The sequence below is a fragment of the Neofelis nebulosa genome, chromosome 8, assembly GCF_028018385.1.
Source record: "Neofelis nebulosa isolate mNeoNeb1 chromosome 8, mNeoNeb1.pri, whole genome shotgun sequence".
Classification (NCBI taxonomy): Eukaryota; Metazoa; Chordata; class Mammalia; order Carnivora; family Felidae; genus Neofelis; species Neofelis nebulosa.
The window spans coordinates 128,945,904-128,968,947 of record NC_080789.1 but is presented as its reverse complement, the minus strand read 5'-3'; the positions used below and the strand labels follow the sequence as shown (position 1 = coordinate 128,968,947).

General features: G+C 47.2%; 1 protein-coding gene across 1 annotated transcript in view; it reads right to left on the bottom strand.

Annotated features, from left to right (window-relative positions):
- Positions 1-8,621: 8,621 nt before the first annotated feature.
- FAM171A1 (family with sequence similarity 171 member A1) overlaps positions 8,622-23,044 on the bottom strand; it is a 134,464-nt gene continuing 120,041 nt past the window's right edge. The window contains exons 6-8 of the mRNA XM_058681829.1: positions 14,810-14,926; positions 11,512-11,626; positions 8,622-10,890 (exon numbers count right to left, since the gene is read on the bottom strand). Of these exons, the coding sequence (XP_058537812.1) occupies positions 9,189-10,890; positions 11,512-11,626; positions 14,810-14,926 (1,934 nt within the window). The 3' untranslated portion in view covers positions 8,622-9,188. The remainder of the gene's footprint in view (positions 10,891-11,511; positions 11,627-14,809; positions 14,927-23,044) is intronic.

Sequence of the window (23,044 nt, the reverse complement as noted above, 5' to 3'; positions counted from 1 at the left end):
AATGAACATAAAGGAATGGCAAAGAAGTGGCTCGAGGGGAGATACACCCGTAAATCTCTCTGAAGTAATTCACTATCTCTGTCTTCTGAGGAATGGTTACACTCATCCTTAAACCTAGGACACCGGTAAATTTTACTCGGAAAGCCCTGGCCAGCTGGACACGTGAAATATTCATTGTTTCCTGATAGCAGGCAGGATTGATAGGACTTGGTGCCTGAATTTGGGTGGTGAGGTTGACCCTGAGGTTTCTGGCTGGGGACACTGTACGGTAAAACCATGACAGTGGGGTAGCAGATTTGGAGGAAACTGGGAAAACTGGGCTGTTTTGAGGGGGTAGGCAGAGAAGCTCACGGGGTGATGCATGGTGACTCCATCTTGGGACAAGTTGAGTCGGAGATGCTTGAGGGTCATCTGGGATGGAGATGCCCCGTCAGCAGCCGGGCTGATCAACAGCAGGTTTGGGTGGCGGACACAGTGGTGGTCCAGTGATGGGAGTCCTTGGCTATGGGTGTGGTAACAAGGGGAATGTGTAGTGTGTGAGCAGGACAGAGGACAGAACCCAGGGTTGGTCGACATCTGGGGTTTCTTTAATGTTTATTTATTTCTGAGAGAGAGAGAGAGAGAGAGAGACAGAGAGAGAGAGAGAGAGAGAGACAGAGAGAGACAGAGAGAGAGGAAGCAGACCCCAGGCTCTGCATTGTCAGCACAGAGCCCGACGCAGGGCTCAAACCTACGAACTGTAAGATCATGACCTGAGCCAAGGTCAGACGCTTAACAGACTGAGCCCCCCGGGCGCCCCAGCATCTGGATTGTCAACAAACGGTGTGAAGAATGCAGAGCAGGGCCCTGGTCGCCATGTATTGGGCACGTGCCGCTCAGCGTGGGGACTGTTATTGAACATGTCTGCCCTCCCCCACCGCGAATCTAGGGCAGGGCGGCTGACCTACCCTAGAAACGAAGGGGAGACCCGTCATTCCCTGAAATACAGAACAGGAGCTGCTCTCACACTGTGAAGTATCTTCAGAATTTCTAAAGCAGTGGTTGGTAAGCCTATGTTATCGGCGTCAGCTGGGGGAAGCGTTTTCAAAGAAACACCAGCACCAGGTGTTACCTGCAGAGATTCTGAGTTCCGTTCAGCTGCAGTGGGGCCTGAATATGTCAGTACTTTTTTCTGCTCTCAGCTGATCCCAATGTGCATCTGAATTGGATTTCCACTGTTCGGAAGTTCCAAGCACACGATCTTCCTACAAGAGCACCTTAATGAAGGAATGGAGAGGCTGCTGACATGCATCACAAAGGAATTCATCTTTGTGGCCAGTAGCGAATAAACTATGGTTACGGGGCACCTGTCCCAACCTTATTGCCTTGTAAGCAGTGTGCTCATACGTATTTCTAGACCGATAGGTAAGGAGGTGGTATCTTCACTGAGCCCCCTGGGTAATGTCAGACACCTGGAAAACCATCCTCCTCGCACAAAAGGGAGAGATCACCCAGCTGAAACTTTCGGAAAGTGGAAAGCATGGCGAAGAAGAGATCGGGCTGTTTTGTCAACCACTGTCCTAAAAAGAGGCTGAGAAGCAGCTGATATAATTTAAAAAATGATCATTGTTCCACGTAGCAACTGGATTAGGGGACTACAAGACTCCCAGAATAATTATTTTACTGCAATTTACAGTTTATAAGGAACTTTAATATTTGTTGGCTCATTTCAATGCAACCCACCCAGAGAGGTAAGCAGGGAAGATAACACTGTCCCCCTTCTACAGCTGTAGAAGTCAGTCACCTGTCTGATCCCAGGGCCGGGTCTGACCCCCAGGTGCTCTGAGTCCAAGTCAGGATTCTTCCCACAGCCTTAAAGTTTTTTTCTTTTTGATAATAATAATAATTAAAAAAAAAAGTTTATTCATCTTTGAGAGAGACAGAGAGAGAGAGAGACAGGGCGCAAGTGGGGAGGAGGAGAGAGAGAGGGAGACAGAATCTGAAGTGGGCTGCAGGCTCCAGGCTCTGAGCTGTCAGCACAGAGCCCGGCACGGGGCTCAAACTCACGGACCGCGAGACCATGACCCGAGCCGAAGTCGGATGCTCAAACGACTGAGCCACCCAAGTGCCCCCAGCCCTAAAGTTTTAATGATTAGCATGGCTGACAATGCCTTCTACTCTGATGATTAAATATTCATCATACACAGAAGGTGAACAGATGGCAGAGTGCAGAAGAGCTGGCCAGAAAGAGCAGGGGATCGAGAGGTGGCCTGATGAGGGGGGTGCACACAGGGACCAGGAGTCAGGAGATGGCACCCTGTCCCATGCTCTGGCCTGAATGTTTGTGCCCTCCCCCAAATTCATGTGTTGGAATCCTATCGCCCAAGGCAATGGCACCAGGAGGTAGAGGCTTGGGAGGTGGCTGGGTCATGAGAGGACAGCCCTCCCGGATGGGATTGGTGCCCTTATAACAGACCTCACAGAGCTCCCTCAAAGGGCCCTCACGTGACCGTGTTGGGGCCCCGACCTCAGAATTCCGGTTACCAACCTATGTGTTTTTGTCACAGCAACTAAGACGCCCCATGTGGTCACTCACGGTGTGGAGTGGTCATCTCATCACGGTTGGCTCCCATTTCCTCCCACGTGAGGTCATCAAGGCTCTCTCATGTTCCACGTCCTCCCGTGCGCTCCTTCCCGTTCATCCTGCAGGAGAGTAAAAGGTCTTACAGGAATTATTAGCCAGTTCTCAGGTACCAGAACACCAGCACCAACGGGGTCGCAATCTCTGTTAAGAATGACAAAAACATCCACCAGGGGTTTTGGTGTTTATATCCACAGCTTTGAAAATACGGTTTTCAGGGGGGAAAAGAAGAGGCTGTGATTACTTTACCTAAAGAGCTCTGCTGAATCTCTCCCACATCTGCTACGTCAACCGTTCCTTCTCCTTTTCCATGGATCCTGAAAACCATCAAGTTCACTTGGACGGGTCTTCCAGGATGTCAGGTGTTGTCATAAAAGTCCCAAAACATTACTGCGACTTGCTTTAATTATAGTGTCAAAATAGCCAACAAGAAATCATGGAAGATGCACAAACGTCCAGTTGAAAATTAAGTCCTGGCTGGGCGCCTGGGTGGCACAGTCGGTTAAGCGTCCGACTTCAGCCAGGTCACGATCTCGCGGTCCGTGAGTTCAAGCCCCGCATCAGGCTCTGAGCTGATGGCTCGGAGTCTGGAGCCTGTTTCCGATTCTGTGTCTCCCTCTCTCTCTGACCCTCCCCCGTTCATGCTCTGTCTCTCTCTGTCCCAAAAATAAATTAAAAAAACAAAACAAAACAAAACAAAACGTTGAAAATTAAGTCCTGGGGATGTAATACCAGCATGGTGACCGCAGTTAATACGGTACAGCATATCTGGAAGTTGCCGAGAGAGTAGATTTTAAAACTTCTCATCACAAGAAAAAATATCCTGTAACTGTGTGTGGTGATGGATGTGAACTCGATTAATATTGTGATCATTTCACAATATATACAGATATTGAATCATGCTGTGCAACGGGTGTAATGTTCTATGTCAGTTATACCTCAAAAAAAAAATCTAAAACAAAAAAAATGCAATTTCAAAATAGTTGAAAACTCATCACAAGTCCTATCTATAGCTATACTCATTTTTAATCCCCATGTCCCCCCAATACAGAGGTCAGCAAGAACAAAATTTATAAAAGGATAAACAGGTGCCTGGGTGGCTCAGTGGGTTAAGTGTCCGACTTCAGCTCAGGTCACGAACTCACAGTCTGTGGGTTCGAGCCCCACGTCGGGCTCTGTGCTGACAGCTCGGCGCCTGGAGCCTGCTTCGGACTCTATGTCTCCCTCTCTCTCTCTCTCTCTCTCTCTCTCTCCTCTTCCCCCACTTGTGCGTGCTCTCTCTCAAAATAAATAAAGGTTAAAAAATTTTTTTTAATAAAATAAACTCCACTAGTCCCGGGTGCCTGGGTGGCTCAGTGGGTCAAGTGTGACTCTTGATTTCAGCTCAGGTCACGATCTCACAGTCATGAGATTAAGCCCCGTGTCAGGTCTTCACTCTCTCTCTCTCTCTCTCTCTGCCCCTCCCCTGGCTTGTGCTCTCTTTCTCTCAAAAACAAATAAACATTTAAAAAAATAATAATAAAAGATAAAAAAATAAAAGCAAAAGAGGCTAACCGCAAGAAATCTTATACAGTTTATCACACTTGTTCGGCTGGTTATTTTTAGGTTTTATGGTCTATTTCCTTTTTGATTCTGGTCTATTTTCTGGGTGTTCTGCCTCACTGTTCTAGCATTTATCTGTGCTAGCTTACACGAAATAAAGTTCTGAGGCACAGGGTCTGTTACTTAAGCGGTGTTGCATATTCCCTTGCATGGGGTAGGGCATGCTCTTTCATAAATTCCTCCCAAGTCCTGCAGCCAGACCTGCCCCAGAAGGAATGTGGTCCTTTTTCCAGCAAACACTACCCATGTTGCACTAAGTTAGACCAAAGCCTGGAAAGCAATTGCACCTAGACTTTCTTTTGTCCTAAGTAGAGGTTTCCAGATGAATTTCAAAAAGCTAGAGACCAGGTGATGGCATCAGGGAGACCTTTGAGAGGTGCCTCGAAATGTCAGGAGTTTTGCGAGTCAGTTGTTAGAGCCGTTCTTAAAAAGCATATTCAAGTTTACAAATAATTTAATTAAAAAAATAAAATATATACATAATTTAATTAAAAATAACTTAAAGAAAAAGGTACTAATTACTTAAAGTGCATCGTGTCCTAATTATTTACTGTAGTCCATTCCTGTTATCGGTGGTAGTCATGTTCTGTAAAGTTGTCTTGAACTCAGATTTTGTGAGTCCAGTGTCAGAACCACTGTAATCAGGGGAAATACAGGGTTACGTTCCTGAAAGCGTCTGGTCACATTTTCATCAGCCGATCAAAACATCACCTTCATGGGTGTTTCCGTTCAAAGACATCTTCTTTAATACACGTTGTTGACACATTAACATTGAACTCCCAGCCAACAGCCCTCTGACTAATGCCTGAACAACGCTTATCTGATACATGTATTCTCATGCTTCTCATTGCTCTGCGTGTCTGTGAATGACCACAAGAGCATATGAGGATTGATTTCAGGGTTACAAAGAAGTTTTAGCAAGCGGGCAGATTTGCAAACATGGAATCCCCAAATGATGAGGATCAACTGTATATGTGACGATGCTCTTGGGGTCATTTCCCTGTATTGTACCTTTTTGGTGGAAATATAGCTCTGCTACTGTGTACCCCTTCCCAAGTCCTGAGAGTGGTGATGTCACTCTATTGTTTAAAATTGGCCACGTGGGAGCATTTACACCATGGGAACTGGCAAATGTTCCCAAGAGAGGGTTGACTTGCTGACTGGCTAGATTTAAAGAAAGACATGGGGAGATATTAATAATGCAGATTAAGCTTAAAATGGTACCATGTCTGGAACCATTACATTGAGAATAGCACAGAAAATTGAGGGAATACCTTCCCAGTAGTCAAACACTATTGTGTGCTTCAGCAAAGAAGTCACTCGGTGATCGATGAACGAGTGAAGTTCTGACGTGTGTCTTCCTCCTTTGTTTCACGTTAATCATTAACGTAAAAAAAAAAAATCAACAGATGTTCACGTCAGAACTATACCCTTTTGTCAACTGCAACAGGCTGGCTATGACAAAAATCAACAAAAGCGTTCCGTGGCTATCAAGTGTCAAACGGAATTTACAATTACGTATTTTATTACGATGTGCAAGTTGTGTCCCATACATCCTTTATCAGGAGCACTTATGACTTTAAACACATTCATTTCCAGAGGGCTGGTTGTTTAAGCAGCATCCCACTGATTCTAGCTGAGCGGCCTCACTTACTTAACCCCCAAGCCTCAATGTATTTAGAGGCAAAACAAAGAAGGAACATCACTTCCTCCCAGGATTTTGAGAACTGAATGCACGATTGTTTCTGATATGGTTTCTAGCGTAGAGATTCAACAAACGTCCGTCCCCATCTCCTCACCTTGTCTGGAGGGCAGAACCAGTGTCCGAGCCATTCCTGTGGACACACACCCACGCCACGTTCCCAGAGCTGGCCCTGGACAGCGGTCTGTCTGGTCTCCTCAACAGGCAGATGAAAGCTCACCACTAGGTGGCATAAGCAAGGTGCCTTTGATGGCTTTAGTTCTTCAGACAATACAATTGGTTCCTAATAATGAGATGTGTTTTATTACTCTTACCAGGCTAGAAAGAACATAAATGAAATGTTTAAATCCATAGTCACAGTGCTCTGTCTAGACAGTTCCAGTCTGGTAATCAGTACGGGTGCCCTGAACAAAAACCATTATCCTCTGAGCCTCTTTTCAGACAAGGGTAAAACGAGTTAAGAGTCACCTCTGGCAGAACCAGTTTTCTTCTGGCAAACCCACCCACTGCCTTGTCCTCCTAGGCACATAATGTGACCACTGCTGGCTGGTGCATACTTTCCATAACCGGGGCCAACCCAGGTATGTCCTGCCTAATAAAGGGGCAGAAAAGCCCCTCTCCCTCCAAACGTGTTACCTACTTTTCACAGGTAATACGCATGGTAAATGAGGCTTTTCTGGAAACTGATGCTTTAAAAAGATGATTGCATTGGCAGCAACCTTCGGCAGGGCTAGAGAGGGCCTAGAGTCTCCCAGTCATCTATGTCTGCCCTGGGGTATTTCTTGGAGAGCCACTTACTTTTCCTTTGGGAGGCAATTGACAACTGGCCTTTATTAGTGAAGTCTGCATGGGCTCACCTGCCACCTACTGGTGAGAATGTTTACCCTCAAGGTAACAGTCCCTCATTGTGAAACCACAGACTCCCATTTATGTATTTATTATTATTTTATTATTACTTAAGTTTATCTATTTAAGAGGCAGAGGGGTGGAGACAGAATCTCAAGCAGGCACCGCGCTATCAGCCCAGAGCCTGATGTGCGGTGTGATCTCACAAATCCGGAGATCAGGACCTGAGCCAAAATCGACAGTCTGGCGCTTAACCAACTGAGCCACCTAGGTGCCCCAGACTCCCATCCATTTAAATGCCCCAACGCTTCAGGGAATTTCAACTTTTTTTCCCCTTGAAAAGCAAAATGTATCAACATTTGAGAATTAAAGTGATAAAAATCAACTTGATTGGTTCTCTGTCCACATGGAATTCACAAATAAGATTTTGTAATGAAGCTGTTACTGAATACATAGCTAGCTTACTGTGTTCTCTGCTCTGCTCTGATGTCTCCATTACTGATTGTGAGTAATAGTTTCATGCAGCTGGGATGATTCTGGTCATTTTAATGAAACTTTTTGTATGATTCCAAGTGGATCAATGCTGAACATCAAAGAACACACGAGTTTTTTGTAATGTGCAGACATTTCTCCCTATCTGAAACACAACAAAATGTCACCTTGTGTTCTTTTTTTTTTTTTTTAATTTTTTTTTCAACGTTTTTAATTTATTTTTGGGACAGAGAGAGACATAGCATGAACGGGGGAGGGGCAGAGAGAGAGGGAGACACAGAATCGGAAACAGGCTCCAGGCTCTGAGCCATCAGCCCAGAGCCTGACGCGGGGCTCGAACTCACGGACCGCGAGATCGTGACCTGGCTGAAGTCGGACGCTTAACCGACTGCGCCACCCAGGCGCCCCTCACCTTGTGTTCTTGAATAAACTAAATAAACACAAGGTGGGATTTAACCTCGGTGTAAATTCCTAGGTGTCTACTCCGGAGTCTTTGAACAGAAGTCCAACAACCAGCAAAGCAGACTGCCGAGGAACAAAGAGCAAATTCGTAATAGCGACTCTGAAACAAATAGTGGCTCAGAGTGAATGAAAAGGACCACAAGATAGTTTGGTTTTTTTCTTCTTCAGCATTTATTTTGAATTTTCATTTTTGGATAACCAAGCAGCTCTTTAAGGAGAATGCACAGAAGAGTCATTCTGGCACTTTTGGATAGTACATACGATTTCTGTAATAGTCACATTCACTTGCTCAGTCCATACTCTGTGTCTGGTGAGCAAGGTCAGCCCATAGGATTCCCGAGTTAATACATAACCGTATATACAAACAGCCAATGAAACCATAATGGTGGCTAGTGGCCGAAGGGACGGAGGAGGGCAGGGGATCTCTAAAGTGTCCTCTAGTCTACCTTAGCTCAACAGAATTCACGTCACATATGGGCACTAGAGAGAACACTGCGTTGAAATGAGAATTCGGAGCAGAAACGGGCATTTGGCAGCATGCAGCTTAAAGAAAAGGGGAATCATTTAATAACCTTATAAAATCCAGGCAGTTCAATGAAAGGAGTTAAGGGAAAAAAAAAAAAAACAACAAGAAGAAAAGGTGAGGGGACTGCTGTTGTCACTGTAAAAAAGGCACTTGGAGTTAATGGGACCAGAATTGAAGGGCTCTCAGCTGATAAAAAACTTCAGTACGATTTCATTAAAAGGCTTGTTTAAGAGATGACACTCAGGAGTTCGCGAAAGGAGACACCGAAATAAACCGTCGAGAAGCAGAACAGATGAAAACCAACAAATAAAATCTTTCACAACCAAGGGGTGTGTGTGTGTGTGTGTGTGTGTGTGTGTTTTCTAAAGCAAACCCGAAACGAAAGCTAACCAAAGCAAAAACACCTAAGCAAACCAAGAGCACGAAGCAGCGGTGCATAGCTTTCCTTTGAGATAACGCATACCTCGAGACACTAAGTGCTACGCTAATTTCCCAATAATAACGTCACAGGAGCATTATCGTGATAAAATGGATTCAAGCAATGTGAAAAGAGTCTCATCTGTTCCTAGAATCTGAGGGAGAACTGAGGTTATCAGCAGAGCTGAGCGACATCACTCGTGGTTTCTCAGTGTCCTGGGATGGGGGTGGGGGTGGGGGTGGGAGTGGGGAGGGTGGGGGTGGGGGAGGCGCGTCCCAGACGCAGGAGCCACATTCAGACACTCCTGTTCAGCCATCTCCCTGGCGGTGAGGCGTCCACGAACATCATCCGGTAACTTTAATTCCGTTCTAACATTTACACAGTGAACCGTGATGCAGCTTAAGTCCGCTTCCGCGGCTGCCGCTGCTCCACCTCCTCCACGAACAAGTAAACGCTTCCCTAAGAAAAGAATTTTTGGCAATTTTTTTTATGTTCCGCCGACGGGTGGCGCTGTGACAGCTCACTTCATGTTAAACGCCATCAGGGGTCTCTCTTCCCGCTTCTGCCAGGGGCTCTTCTTGTCCTCTCCTTGGTCCTCCTCGTCTTCCTCTTCGTCGTCCTCCTGGGCCGATCTTCTCTGCTCCGGGCTGGCTAGCGGCTCCGGGGGGACGTCCGAAGTTCGTTTTGTCGTCTCCTCCTGCAGGCTGGGCAGCTGGCCGCCGCTCCTCCGGCCGGAGCCATCCAACAAGCAGCGCAGGGCACTGTCCTCGGGGGTACAGACGGTGGTGCCGCACTCGCTGCCGCTTTGGTCCATGTCGTCCAGGTACACGAGCTGCGTGTAGGAGGTGCTGTCCGCGGCCCGCGGCTCTTTCTGCGGATGCTCCTGGACGGCCGGGTGGTTCTGTGCCAGGGACAAGGGGTCTCCTCTTCCCTTCCGGGCAGATTTTGGTTCATTCATATCCACGCCAGAATCCAAACTGGCATCATTGCTTCCGTTCCTTCCGGCTCTTTGGAGATCAATGTAGGAATGTCTAACGTGCGCATTGGACCTGCCGTCCAGGGAGACGAACCACGCCCGGGGGTGTGGGAGCGGCTTCCCACCCCCAAGTTCCATCAGAGCCTTCTCGGTCAGGAGCTGGACCTCGCTGTTCATCTGAGCCAAGGCCGCATCGTTCAGGGAGGCCGGGATGGAGAGGGACTCTGACATGGACGCGCCTTGCGGGGTCCACTCCCGGGCGCCTGCATCCTGCAAGTGCTGCTGGGAGATTGCCTGGCAGGACAGGGGCTGCGCTTGGATCTGGGAGGAGGGGTGCGGGAAGATCCCCGCGTGAGGGCTGGAGAGCTCAGCCTGCAGTCTTTCGATCTCCAGCTGCTGGTCGGCTGGAACGACCAGGGGCTGGCCCACATAGGAGTGGTCCCCGGGGAGTTTCATATAGTGCGCGGGGATGACCAAGGCAGGTAATACCTTTCTGTAAACGCTGTCGTTGACCTGGTCAACGGAACTACAGCAGATCAACTGGCCGGGCCGCGGAAAGGACGTGGGTCTCTCCAGGTGGTCCACTGACCGGGACATCATACACTCAGTAGGCCTGCGGTCCAGCAGCTGTTCCTTTTCGGGAGATGAAGGCGTGGGGTACATGTGTTCCTGAATGGTGAGTTTGCTTCCCGTGGAAATATGGTTAGCGGAGGCCTGGCCGTCTCGGTCTTGCTTTTCAAACAGGGGCTGCGAGAGCATGGCATTGTAGCTCCTCCTGTACTCGCTGTTGCCAGGGGACTCACGGCCTTCTCTTTCCACAGATTTCCTGGACTTTAAGGGGAAAATCTCCACGGACTTACGATACTCTTTTCCCAACGTCCCACTTGGTGTCAGGTTATCAAAGGAGATTTGGCTTTTGTCCTCTTCCTTGTGGGAGAGAAGTTCCTCCCGCGAGCTGAACTCTTGCGAGGTGCTGTAGGAAAGCTTTAGCATGGGGGTGTGCATGTCTGCCTCTCCGTTGGAAGACATCATTTCTAAATGGACCCCGCTCATCAGCTCCTTCGGCCCAGGGGCGTCCGGGCGGCCGTGGCCGGTGACAGAGAGCGGGCCGGGGAATTCTGACTCCCGACGTGAAAACAGCAAGTTGATGTGAGACATGGAAGTTGACTGATCTCTTTTGGAGCTCTCGAGGGCCGTCGGAAGTTGGAGTTTTCTGTGGTGTTGACGAGGTTTCAAGCATTTCCGCCTGCGATCAAAGATAAAAATCCAAACCCAACGGTTAAAGATTCTCATAGTGGTAGAAGGTTCCAAGCAAGATCCTAATTCTCAATTTCCACAGGAAGAAACAAAACAACTACTCAGCAGCCAGAAGCCTTCTCACCCCACACCCGCAACCTTATTTTGATTCAGAGCAGCACAATCTGCAGATTTCACCTTCAGGGTTTTAGACGCACAGCCGAGTTATTCGTTTAAAAGCGGTTACCCAAGAGTCGACAACAAACATTCTCACAAACCGAAAAGACGAGGCATCAAAATAAAGAATTTTAGTTCTGCTTTGTCCTTGAGAATATCGTCTCTTAATCAGTGTTTAGGAATATTCTGAACGAATCATGACAACCGTCAAACTTAAAAAAAAGAAAGAAATAAGAACTCCCCTTGTGAGCAACCTCATAAACAGCATGCCCCCCCCATCCTGTTCATTTGTTTGCAGCTTTAAGGACAAATGTTTTAGTTCTTAGAGATTTTTTTTTCATGAGAAAAAAAGGACCTTGATTCAGAAAAAGAAAAAAAAAAAAGACCTCAATATCAATGCCTGCACAAGAAATTCCAAATTAAAAAAGATATTGCCAAAAAGGTAAAACTTTACCTGCAATAATATAAAAGGAGACACAGCAGAACCAAAAGTATGAAAGCCATCCCTCCTAAAATGGCCAAAAGAAACACCGTGTGATACGTGGTAATGTCCTGTGTGGCAACGGGACCTAGAAGGTCAGAAAAGGGCATTTTAGATTGCAGAAAACCTTGAAGGGATAAGAGGGATAATTAGCTGAGAGCGTATGTTCTTCCTCTTCCTGGCTGGGGTGCGGAGCAGGGGCCAGAGGCAAACACCCTTTGGATGATGTGCTTACAGATCACTGTAATTTCTCTCAATGACAAGGGATTACCGCGACCGTCACCGTCACCAGAGCAGCTGTGGCCGGGAGCAGCGTGAACACCCAAACACTCCATGTGGTGCTAAGGGTCCCTCCTTAGCCCAGAAGAGAGCTGCACTTACAGCAGGTTAAGCATTGTAAATACATGATCTTTTAATACAAGAAAATGGATGCATGATAACACAATGAGAGAGACTCTTAGACAAGAGATGGCTTGAGTATCTGGGGATTTTATGCTGCAGGAGAAAAAAGACCCCACAGGATTTGATTCTCACTTTCCCTGGATAATGATTACTATGTGGAGAGAGCCCTTTGCTTAAATGAACAGTTAAAATGTATGATATAAAATCGGCTAGGACTTAAAAAACAAAAGTCCACAGCTTATTATGGGCTTTCAAGTGTTTCTCAAATGCCTTCCATTTGTAAAAATAAAGCCTTCCTCTACAATGCCTCTTCAAAATTGCTAACCGTATGTGGCCACAGACCTCCTTCAGAATTTACAAAGTATCAGAGATAAATATATTTTCTTTTTAATTTACGTTGTTAAGAATCCCAAGGCGAAGTTTATGTTCAATACTAATAAGAATCTATCTTAATGCACTGACAACAGATCGACAGCAACAACAAAAATCTCCCCTATTTATAACATTTGGGGACATACTGGTGTCCAAGCATCGAAGGAAGGGGTGTGGTTTTATGTTATGTCAGATTAGCATGGTTATAATTACTACATACCACAGGTACCCATTTACTTACTGATTCTCGATATCTTAAGGGACAGATTTCTTTAAAAATCTTTGGAAGCAGACCACTTAAGAGCTAGATAAACCCAAAGAGGTTTGCTAATTTTTGAAAATTGTGACATGACGTAAGCTGAAAAAGCTAACACCGTTCTCTGCCAAACATAATTCACTTCAGTGGGGGAGTGTGGAGTTAATATGCCCCAAAGTTGGAAAAACAATTGACAACTGTATACTCCATTCATCATTCAGGGAAATCTTTTTTTTTTTTTTTTTTTTTACCCAGAGACAACCCCCATGGACCTAGGCAATGCCTTGGCAGGAATCACCAAAAATCCGGGGTACACATAAAAATCATTTCCAAGTAATTCAAGTTCTGTCCTTTAAGTACTTAAAATGTTATTATCTTAACTTCTGCCAATGGAACACTCTATAAAATTTACAGCTGTACTCAATTTCCTTCTTAACTGGAGAATGAAAGAAAAAACCCTAACTATTTTCTTGTTGGTTTTGGGCTCATGAAGGCACAGCATCTTTGTAATTTGTTTTAATAAAGGGGATGGCTGTGAGGTTACTAATATATGTGTCTGTACATTAAATGCCATCAGGGCTCTGTCATATATGCTCTTTATAGATTTTTGTCTCTTCCTTCACTGCTCGGAAGGGTTGGCAGACCTATACCAGGCCGTTCTTTCTCCCCTCTTTACAAAACATCTATTAATCTGTGGCATGATGGGCAAACTGAGAATCACAGTTATCTGAAAATATCTAAATTTTTTGTAATGTTTATTAATTTTTGACAGAGACAGAATGCGAGAGGGGGAGGGGCAGAGAGAGAGGGAGACACAGAATCCGAAGCAGGCTCCAGGCTCTGAGCTGTCAGCACAGAACCTGACGTGGGGCTTGAGCCCACGAACCATGAGATCATGACCTGAGCCAAGTCGGTGCTCAACTGACTGAGCCACCCATGTGCCCCCGAAATATATCTAAAATGAAAGTTAACTGTAATGCATGGGCTTTATGGCCTCTACTTGGGTACTTCAGGAATTTCTTTTCTTTCCTTCTTTACTCTTACTCATATTCTGGATATTTGTGATTTGGAGCCTGGGGCATTTTTGTACCTGGTTCGTGCCTATATTGCTACAAGAACGCTATCACAAAGGGAAACACAGAATTCCCTTTGTGAAATGGGAAATCAACATTTTCTCAGTCTGGGGCCAATTTCTCAGCACCTCCATCAAATCTGCTACTATGGGAATGTGAGTGTCATTCCAGTGACAATTCCACTGCTAAAATATCTTGGACTCCCATTTTGGAACTGCCTTCATGATGAGAGACAGCTTTTAATCATAGCACATTTCTGACCTGGCTCAATTACCGACTTTACTCACCAGACCAGGATATGCATGACTTTTAGATGCATCTAAGAAGAATCAAAGGGACCCTCGGAGCATAAAGATTTGCCACCAATGAAAACGTTTCACTAGTGAAGGCAGTCCCAGTGATACAGATTCTAAAGGCATTTTGAGTGACAGAAGCCATGACTGGAAAGAATTCTCTGAAGATGACTATTTTAAGAAACAATTCTAGAATGTTCCTTGGGATAAATTAGGGCATATAGGTTAAAACTTTTTTTTAAGTCATGCTTTAAAAAGTATGAGTTAATTCACGTATCCTAAGTAGAGATGATTATTGTTTTAGACACAAAGCAAACTGGTTTGTTTCTGAACCTTCAGGAGAGGCCAAAACAAGCTTTTTGCCCCAAGAAAGCTCCAGTGGTGACTGTGTTAGTCTGTCTAAGGAGTGCCCTTCCCCACATGTTCTCTTACAACAGGCCACAGCTGTTTCAGGAATTAGGGAGGAGGTCTAAACCGCCCCCATGGGCTTTAGATTAGGAATTCCCTATGGCAGCTGTCTGAGCAAAACAGATACAAGACAGGAGTATGTTCTGTGCATTATTGTTATCCTAGATGGGAGAGTCGCAACCAGAACTCCCCCACCCCCACACAATACCTTAGTTTCATCATTTGATTTTCAGACTTTTAACCATTTTTTTTTTTTTTAAGTAATCTCTACACCCAACGTGGGGCTCGAACTCATGGCCCTCAGATCAAGAGTCACATGCTCTACCGATTGAGCTGGCCAGGCGCCCCTTTCTACCATTTTTGAGTAAGATGAGTTCTCGCTGCTGAAGTAATTTTCCAAAGCATACTTAGCCTGAACCCTCAAAAGAACTCAACGCCCATCATCGCAGGTGCTGGCTTCGTGTTACCTGGGTTGGGAGGAGACATGGCTGCCACCCAGTACCCCAGCTGAGGGGCAATGTACGTCCACGTCCGCTGGCTACCTTCCTGGTGCACGAGGCCCAGACCACTCTTCAGCCACGTTCCTGTGGGGTGCAGAAAAAACTTGAGCTGGACACACACTACACCCCTATTTAGGGCTTACACATATTGTACCTTAAATGTCATCTTTGTAACACAGCAGGTAGCCAAGACGGTCCAGATGTCATCTAGGGACTGCATACACCTTTCCATAGATTCTTTTCAACTTCTTTCAGGGGTGAGGGAAACTTTGATTTTTTTTTTCTTGCTTTTCTGATTAATTTATTTTCAACCACTTTCTCAAACATCCCTGCTTCCAAACTCAGGTAATTCTACCCAAAAGCTTTGGAGTTTAGAAGTAGAAGAAAGGTAGCAAGGTAAGCGTTGGGGGGAGTAGAAAGAAGGCGGTGGGGAGAAATCCAGAACCGTTTCTACTCTTCTTTCTCAAGCCAATAAGCAAATTTCCTACCCCAGATTATACACTTGGTTACATCAGAATTACTTAGGAAAGTTTAAAAAAAATATATAGACTTCTTGGTCTTATTTTTGCAAATTCTAGCCTAGTAAACCTGGCTTAGGTGAGTATTTTAAAAAGTTTCCAGTTGCTTCTGACGCTGGGAAACACCAGATATGTCCAGGTCTGAACTGTCTCTCAGTTATTAATTGGTAGTTAACGTTAATGAGCACCTCTTACGTACAGGCTGGTCACAGCAGATGCGTCTTATACACATTATAATTCTCACAGCACCGCCACAGAGTAGGACTCGTTTTCTTTTTGGACAAGGACTGGGGAGACTGGGGAGGTACAGAACTCTTCGAAGGGCCCTCAGGGGTAGAGAGCAGAGCAGGAGCAGACCTACGCCTGTCTCTCTGTCCTCAGGGCAGGATCTGATCTACCCTGTTGCATTCTTCTATAAACTGTCCCAACAGTTCGTGACGTTTTCACTTTTTAAGTTTTCCAGACACAGACCTGTTGCCTGGCCCACCTGCCGAGCGCCTTGCTTTGAGGCCCGTGATGGCGGCCGGCAGCAGAAGACAAATGGAGAGTGCTGGCCAGGCCCCCCAGCAGGACAGGCACCCGCCCAGCCCACCAGTGTAGACACCTCAGTCAAATTGCTTCGCAGGGCTCCTCCTGCCTTGAGGCCCACGCGCTCCACCGCTCGGCCTGCTCCCATAATCCCCACTACCTGAAACGGCCTTGTGTGTAACTGTGTCCACTCGAGGCCTAAATGCACCAACCGTGCACCAACCATTCTCCCCTCTGGTTCCCAAACCCTTGCCCTTCCCGTGCACACATGTTACTGAGGTGGCAACGGTGGATTGTTCTCCGTTGAAGAAGGAAACAATATTTGGCGGTGCTTCTACGGCCTACCAGTTGCCATAGCAACACTGAAATGCAGTGGGTGGAAAGGAGCCGGTGGCAAAGCCTCCAATCTTGCTCGCCTCCTCCACTGCTCAGATGTCAAACAAAGGAGGAAGAAGGGAGAGGCTAGGCGTCAGGAGGCGCCTTGCACTGTCTGACCTTCCCAAGAGACAGGCTGCATCACGGCTGGAGATGATTTCCATTCCCATTAGACAAGAGGAATACAAATGGGAAAGTTTCTAAAGTGAGTGTGAGGATAAGGATGCCCAATTCAGATTCATTTGCTGAAGAACACCCAGCCCAGAGATGATTTAGTTACTTAGAGCATCGTTCCGTTCTACAGAGCGTTACAAACAAAACCAAAGGCCCAAAATGGTGTCGCTTAGGGGAAGGCCCCCGGTCGGTACACCGAGACTGGATACCCAAACTAACTGCAGTTTCAATTGCACAGGCATGTAACCTTTAACCAGACAACATGAATTTCCTGGTCAGTACCAGGGAATTTACTAATTGGCCCCTTCTGTTCCCCTTCGGAGGGCAACCTTGCCCAAACAATGCATTCCTTACTAATAAAATCCATTCTTCTTTTATTTATGCCCCTCTCCCTGCTTTTAAAAAAGATTTTTTTTAATGTTTATTATTTTTGAGAGAGAGAGAGAGAGAGAGAGAGAGAGAGCATGAGTGCGGTAGGGGCAGAGAGAAAGGGAGACACAGAAACAGAAGCAGGCTCAGCTGTCAGCACAGAGCCTGATGCGGGGCTTGAACCCACAGACTGTGAGATCATGACCTGAGGTGAAGTCGGAGGCTTCACCGACTGAGCTGCCCAGGCGCCCCCGCCCCCCCTCCCTGCTTTTAAAAACCTTTCTCTTGTTTAGCTCAGCAGACCTCCCCTCTACTTGTTAGATGGGATGCTGCCTGATTCATGAATCATTTAATAAAGTCAATTAGGTATTCAAATTTACTCTGCTGAATTTTGTTTTTTAACAAGAGCTACTGAGGAAATGGAAAACATAGGACATTTGACACATTCAGCTAAAGACTTTCCCTATTTGGTAAGAAAGCTTCTCTGAAGGTAGAGAGCCGGCTGTGGGTGACCGGTTCCAGTTTTCCGCTTGGGGATCCCACACTGCTGGGCCCCTGCCCTGACTTCCACACCCCACCCCACTCCCCGGGCTGTCCCCACAACACGGCCCTGCCAGGATCTCCGCCTCAGCCAGGAGGTGGCGTGCACTCTTTGGTCTGCGGTTTTCCCCAGGTGGGGTTCTTGAGTCACTGCTGCTCTTCAAATGGAGTGGATACTACGTCAGGCTGAAGGGACCCACGTGGAAGGACCTGAAGCTCACGGGTCCTGATTGCTGCTCCTTCAAACCGCCTAACTCGACTGCGAAGTTGCTTCTGCCTTCTCCAACACAAGCACATCAACTGCAGAAACGCTTCTAAAATCCCTTTGAGCTATACCCCGCCCCCAGTCCAGCCTGGAGGGCCCCTGCCTGGCAGCGGTGGTGGTGACGATGGCCACAGCCAGCAAGGCCGGTGACTGGAGAATATGCTTTGGGAGCACAGGGAGGGTAGAGAAGGCTTCCGGATGAGTCAAGTTTCGAAGAATTGGCAGCTGGGGGTGGGGGTGAGGAGGGCAGGAGGAGGAGGAGGAGGAGGAGGAGGAGGAGGAGGAGGAGGAAACAGTGTGCAGGAAGGCACACAGGGTAGTGGGCTTGGAAGATGCTTTGGATGGGGTGCAGGTGGGGGTTGGGTCGGCAGGGCATAAGGGATGGGCTGGAAAGGAGTTTGCTGTCTGCCCGGGAAGGGCTGGGAAGGGCTTCTAGGGCCATTAAAAATGGTACGGAGGTTTCTCAAAAACTTAACAATAGAACTATTCTAAGATCCAGTAATTGCACTACTGGGATATTTACTCCCCAAACAGAAAAACATTATTTCAAATGATACACACACCCCTGTTTATTGCAGCATTATTTACAACAGGCAAGATGTGGAAGCAGCCCAAATTGTCCATCAATAGATGAATGGATAAAGAGGAAGTGATATATACACAATGGAATATTACTCAGCCATAAAAAAGACTGAAATCTTGCCATTTGCAACAACGTGGATGGAGCCAGACAGTATCATCCTAAGTGAAATAAGGCAGTCCGAAGAAGACAAATATCATATGATTTCACTCATATGTGCAAGTGAAGAACCAAAACAAATGAACAAAGGAAAAAAGAGAGGAAGAGACAAACCATGAAACAGATTCTTTTTTTCTTCCTCATTTTATTTTAGAGAGAGAGAGAGGGAGAGAGCACATGAACAGGGGAGAGGGGCAGAGGGGGAGAGAGAGAGACTCATAAGAGCCTCCATACGGAGTGCAGAGCCAGACACAGGGCTCGATCTCATGACGCTGGGATCATGACCTGAGGAAAATCAAGAATCAGACGCTCAACTGACTGAGCCACCCAGGCGCCCCAAGAAACAGACTCTTACATAGAGAATAAACTGCTGGTTACCAGAGGGGAGGTGGGTGGGGGGGTGGGTTAAATAGGTAATGGGGATTAAGAGGTGCACTTGTCATGACGGGCGCTGGGTGACGTATGGAAGTGCTGAATCGCCATATTGTACACCAGAAACGAATGTGACACTGTGTGTTAACTAACTGGAATTAACATAAAGAACTTAATAAAAAAGAAGAAAGAAATGGAAGCCACTGGGCCCTGTAAATGGAGGCACGGTGTGGTCAGACCTCTCCTCCCCACCCGCCCCTCCCCCATCCCCGCAGCCCCTGAGCTCCTCAAACACCAGCACGCAGTATGCACTTCACCCAAGTCCGTGGCTTTGCTGGCAACTGCGGCTCTAATCTCACAAGGTCTTTCTTTCTTTCAACACTTATTTATATTTGAGAGGAGGGGGAGGGGCGGTGAGAGGAAGACAGAGGATCCAAGCAGACTCCTCCCTGTAAGCACGGAGCCCGAGGCGGGGCTCGAACTCATGAACCGTGAGATCATGAGCCAAAATCAAGGGTCGGATGCTTAACTGACTGAGCCACCCAGGCGCCCCTCACATGGTTTTTCTCTCTTCCAGAAATCTATCCATCTTTCAAGATTCAAGTCACCTCATGTGCTTATCCCGAGTCCCTCCAGAACTCAAGAATCTTCCTTGTCCTCGTCCTCCTGGGACACGTGTCACTGCATCTCTTTTCCAAATCACACGTTGCCTCAGTCGCGAACGTCTGGCCTCCTCTGTCAGACCGTAGCCTCTGTGAGTTTGCGCCTGGGTCTTATATTCCTTTTGTCTTCTCAGCACCAAGAAATCTCCTTGGCGTACCAGCTGAATAGTACTCGAGAACGAGTGAAAGCCCAGCAGGCAACCCAAAAAGTCGTGTCGGATAACCTTCTGTGAAAAGCTGGGTGTGGTCATCAGGAAAGGGATCCTTACAGAAGTGTGCTGAAATTTAAACTTAAGGGAACAAAGCCAGCTGGGAAAGAGGCATTTATTTTGGCCTACGTTGCCTGCAAAACGTACACGTCTTCAATGACTAAAGGGTGACACTATCTCAGGACTCAACAATCATGCTGTTATTGGCAAAAGCCATTTCCAAGCTTTCTGTGTTTGGTGGGAGGAAGTCAGCAGCAGGGAAGAGAATTACCGAGCTGTGCACTGGAACATATGCTTCTCGTTAGGGTGAGATCCTGGTGCCGCGGGATGAGGGCGACCTCCCCACCCGAGGAGCCAACACACATGGGAAGAGATTCTTGTGCTCGCCGGCCGGGAGCCGGGGATACCGGACGGCAGAGCAGACAGACCTCTGTGAAGTCTCTTCTGTTCCATGAGGCCACGGGAGCTCAGCACCTGCAACCAGGGTGCCAAGGGTGGGGATCCCGCCAGTCTGGGCGGGGGGTCTCAGGCGCTGCTCAGACAGAACCGGGAGGGCCTGGGTTGCTCCTGCGGTGTGGACAGAGGAAAGCTCCAGCTGCCTGATCTCCAGCCTGCCCACCTGCCTCCTGGATGGGGCAGCGTCCGTGGTCCGGACACAGAGAAGCCTCCAATGTCCCAAAAGCAGCCCAGCACGGCTGCTTCCTTAGATCCACTTCACGCCTCTGCTTCTCTTTCTTCTTGCTCCAGCCTATTCCTTCCAGCCCCTTCCCGCCACTTCCCGTGGAGGCCTTGCTAGACTCAGGATCCTCTTCACAAGCGGGCAGTCGAGGCAGCCGCTGGGACATGCACCGGGTCAAGGCGGGTCACCTGGTGAAGGTGTGCAGGCAGACACCTGGGATTTCTCCCGTCCCACCCCACTGGCCCAGCCAGGCGGCCACCTGCTCCACACACAGCTGCTAATGCACCGAGCACCTGGCCAGCTGTTAAGTGGGTCTGTTGGGAGCAGGCTGGCGGCTCTGGGCGCCTCTCTGTTGTGACTGAGGTCTGTGACACGTCGATCACTGGGGACTCTGTGGGTGAAACTTATATAGTAACCCCTCTGGCATCACCAAGGAATGAAATTCTGCATTACTGAAACTTCTAGGTCGGTAGTTTTCAAATAGTTTTCTAAAGTATTTGAACTCTCTCCCTTTGATGAAATCTTATGCAGAAATTTATATATAAAAGATAGAAGATAAGCTTTCTGCATGAAGATGAAGAGAACACCACCCCTCCCCCCTTCCCTCCCCCCTTCCCCGACATTGCCCACCGTGGCAACCCCAGGACATCTCCTGAACAGGGCCTGGAAGTTCTTCTTCTATACAACTTGGGTTTCATTTCCCAAAATTTGAAATCGAAGTTTTACAAACAGTCTAAAAAAGGACCATTTACTCCTCCTGCCTTATAAAATTGAATATAAGGGGCACCTGGGTGGCTCAGTTGGTTAAGTGTCCGACCCTTAATTTCAGCTCAGGTTGGGATCTCACAGTTCGTGAGATCGAGCCCTGCATTGGGCTCTTGCTGACAATGCGGAGCCTGCCTAGGATTCTCTGTCTCCCCCTTTCTCTGCCCCTCCCCCCCAAATAAATAAATAAATTTTAATTGCCAGCTTATGCTATAATATGTATTCGTAGCTGAACATTAAATACATCAGTCAATAGGCAATTTCAAAAAATAAAATAAAATTGAATACAATTTTGATTTTTCACAATAACTCAGGGCCATGATCACGATCAACTACAATGCTAGCTTCTCAAATATTGATGCCCCATCCGAATTTGGCTCAGGTCGTGATCTCATGGTTTGTGAGTTCGAGTCCCGTGTCGGACACTGTGCTGACAGCTCAGAGCCTGGAGCCTGCTTCGGATTCTGTGTCTCCCTCTGCCCCTCCCCTGCTTGCACTCTGTCTCTCTCCCTCAAAAATAAACATTAAATTAAAAAAAAAATATCATGCCCTTAGGTCCCAGCTGAGGACTGTAACTGTTTGCTCCTACATTAGATATACCCTCCCATGTTGTCCCTCCCTCCCTCCTGGTTCCTCCTTCCTTTCCTTCTTCCCTCCCTTCCTAAATGCTATCAGTGTTTCTGTTCTCAGATCTTCTCCCTCACCATCAAGACCCCCAACATCTATACTGGGGCGGTCTCCTATCCAGAACTACACGGCCCACCTTAGTAAAACCGTGTCCGAGTAACGTCCACAGGCAGTTTGAGGGACTGGGGAACAGAAGCAATTATCCAACAGTGGTGTTCTAATCCAAGTTCAGTAATTCTTTCCTTCGACACTACACCCTCAGATCAGTTTTTGTCTGAATTATCATTTTCTAGAATTAAACTTTGCACAATAGAAAAGATTTAGAGATATTTTCAGGAATAAATACTTTGTTGAAAAGTCATTCTAATCTTTAAAAAATGAGTTCGCTATGTATTCAGCTGGCAAGGTTCACCGCGCATAAAGCACCGTGAGTTCTTAATTTGGAAGCTATGCTTAACCACAAAGATTATTACACACAGTTATTGACAGGCAGAAAAAGACATGCCTTCCGCTCGTCTGTAAGATCTGATGGGCTCTCTTAGCAATCACCCAGGGTGCCTTCTTGCTATGTTCCCAAGCAGTAACGAAATCAGCCTTTATTTGCAAAATATAAGGAAAAGTGAGTTAAAGGGTGCCTGGGTGGCTCAGTTGGTTGAACGACTGACTCTTGATTTCGGCTCAGGTCATGATTTCACGAGCCCCCACGTCGCGAGGAGCCTGCTTGGGATTTTCTCCCTCTCTTTCTGCCCCTCCCTTATGCATATGTGTGCCTATGCTCGCTCTCTCTCTCTCTCTCAAAATAAATAATTATTAAAAAAAAAGGCAAGTGAGTTATAAAGTATAACACATGGCTATCAAAAGGGAAAAGAACCCTGAAACATGAGAAAAGGGCTCAAACCACGTCTTGTTTGAATACAGCCTGCAGGGCTCAGACTTCCCTCTCTCCCCTTGCCTGCTACGTGTACTGTCCTCTGCCCGCAAGTCCCTATTCCAGCAGCCATGCTAACTCATCTCAGCGTTTGGAAACAAGCATCAAGCCCTGATATTAGGAGCGCTACTGATTTTGGAAAGGAAACTGCAGATGAAAGCCCACAACTTCACTAATTACGAGTTGAAGTCGGCACCTTGCGCGTTAGGCAGTGCACAGGGACACAAGTCATTGCACTTATGGTGAGGTACTGTCACCGCGGCAGACCTCGGAACCCGGGGCAGAAGAAAAGCCAGGCATATAAAGGGCCAACTGACCACATGGACGGCTTTTCCAGCGTAACATAACCCTGTATGTGAATTCTAGCTCTGCCACCGCGTGAACTTGGGCGTCCCGAGGACGGCACAGCAGTGGGGCCTGAAGGGCGCTGGCGAGACCTTTCAGCGCCGGGA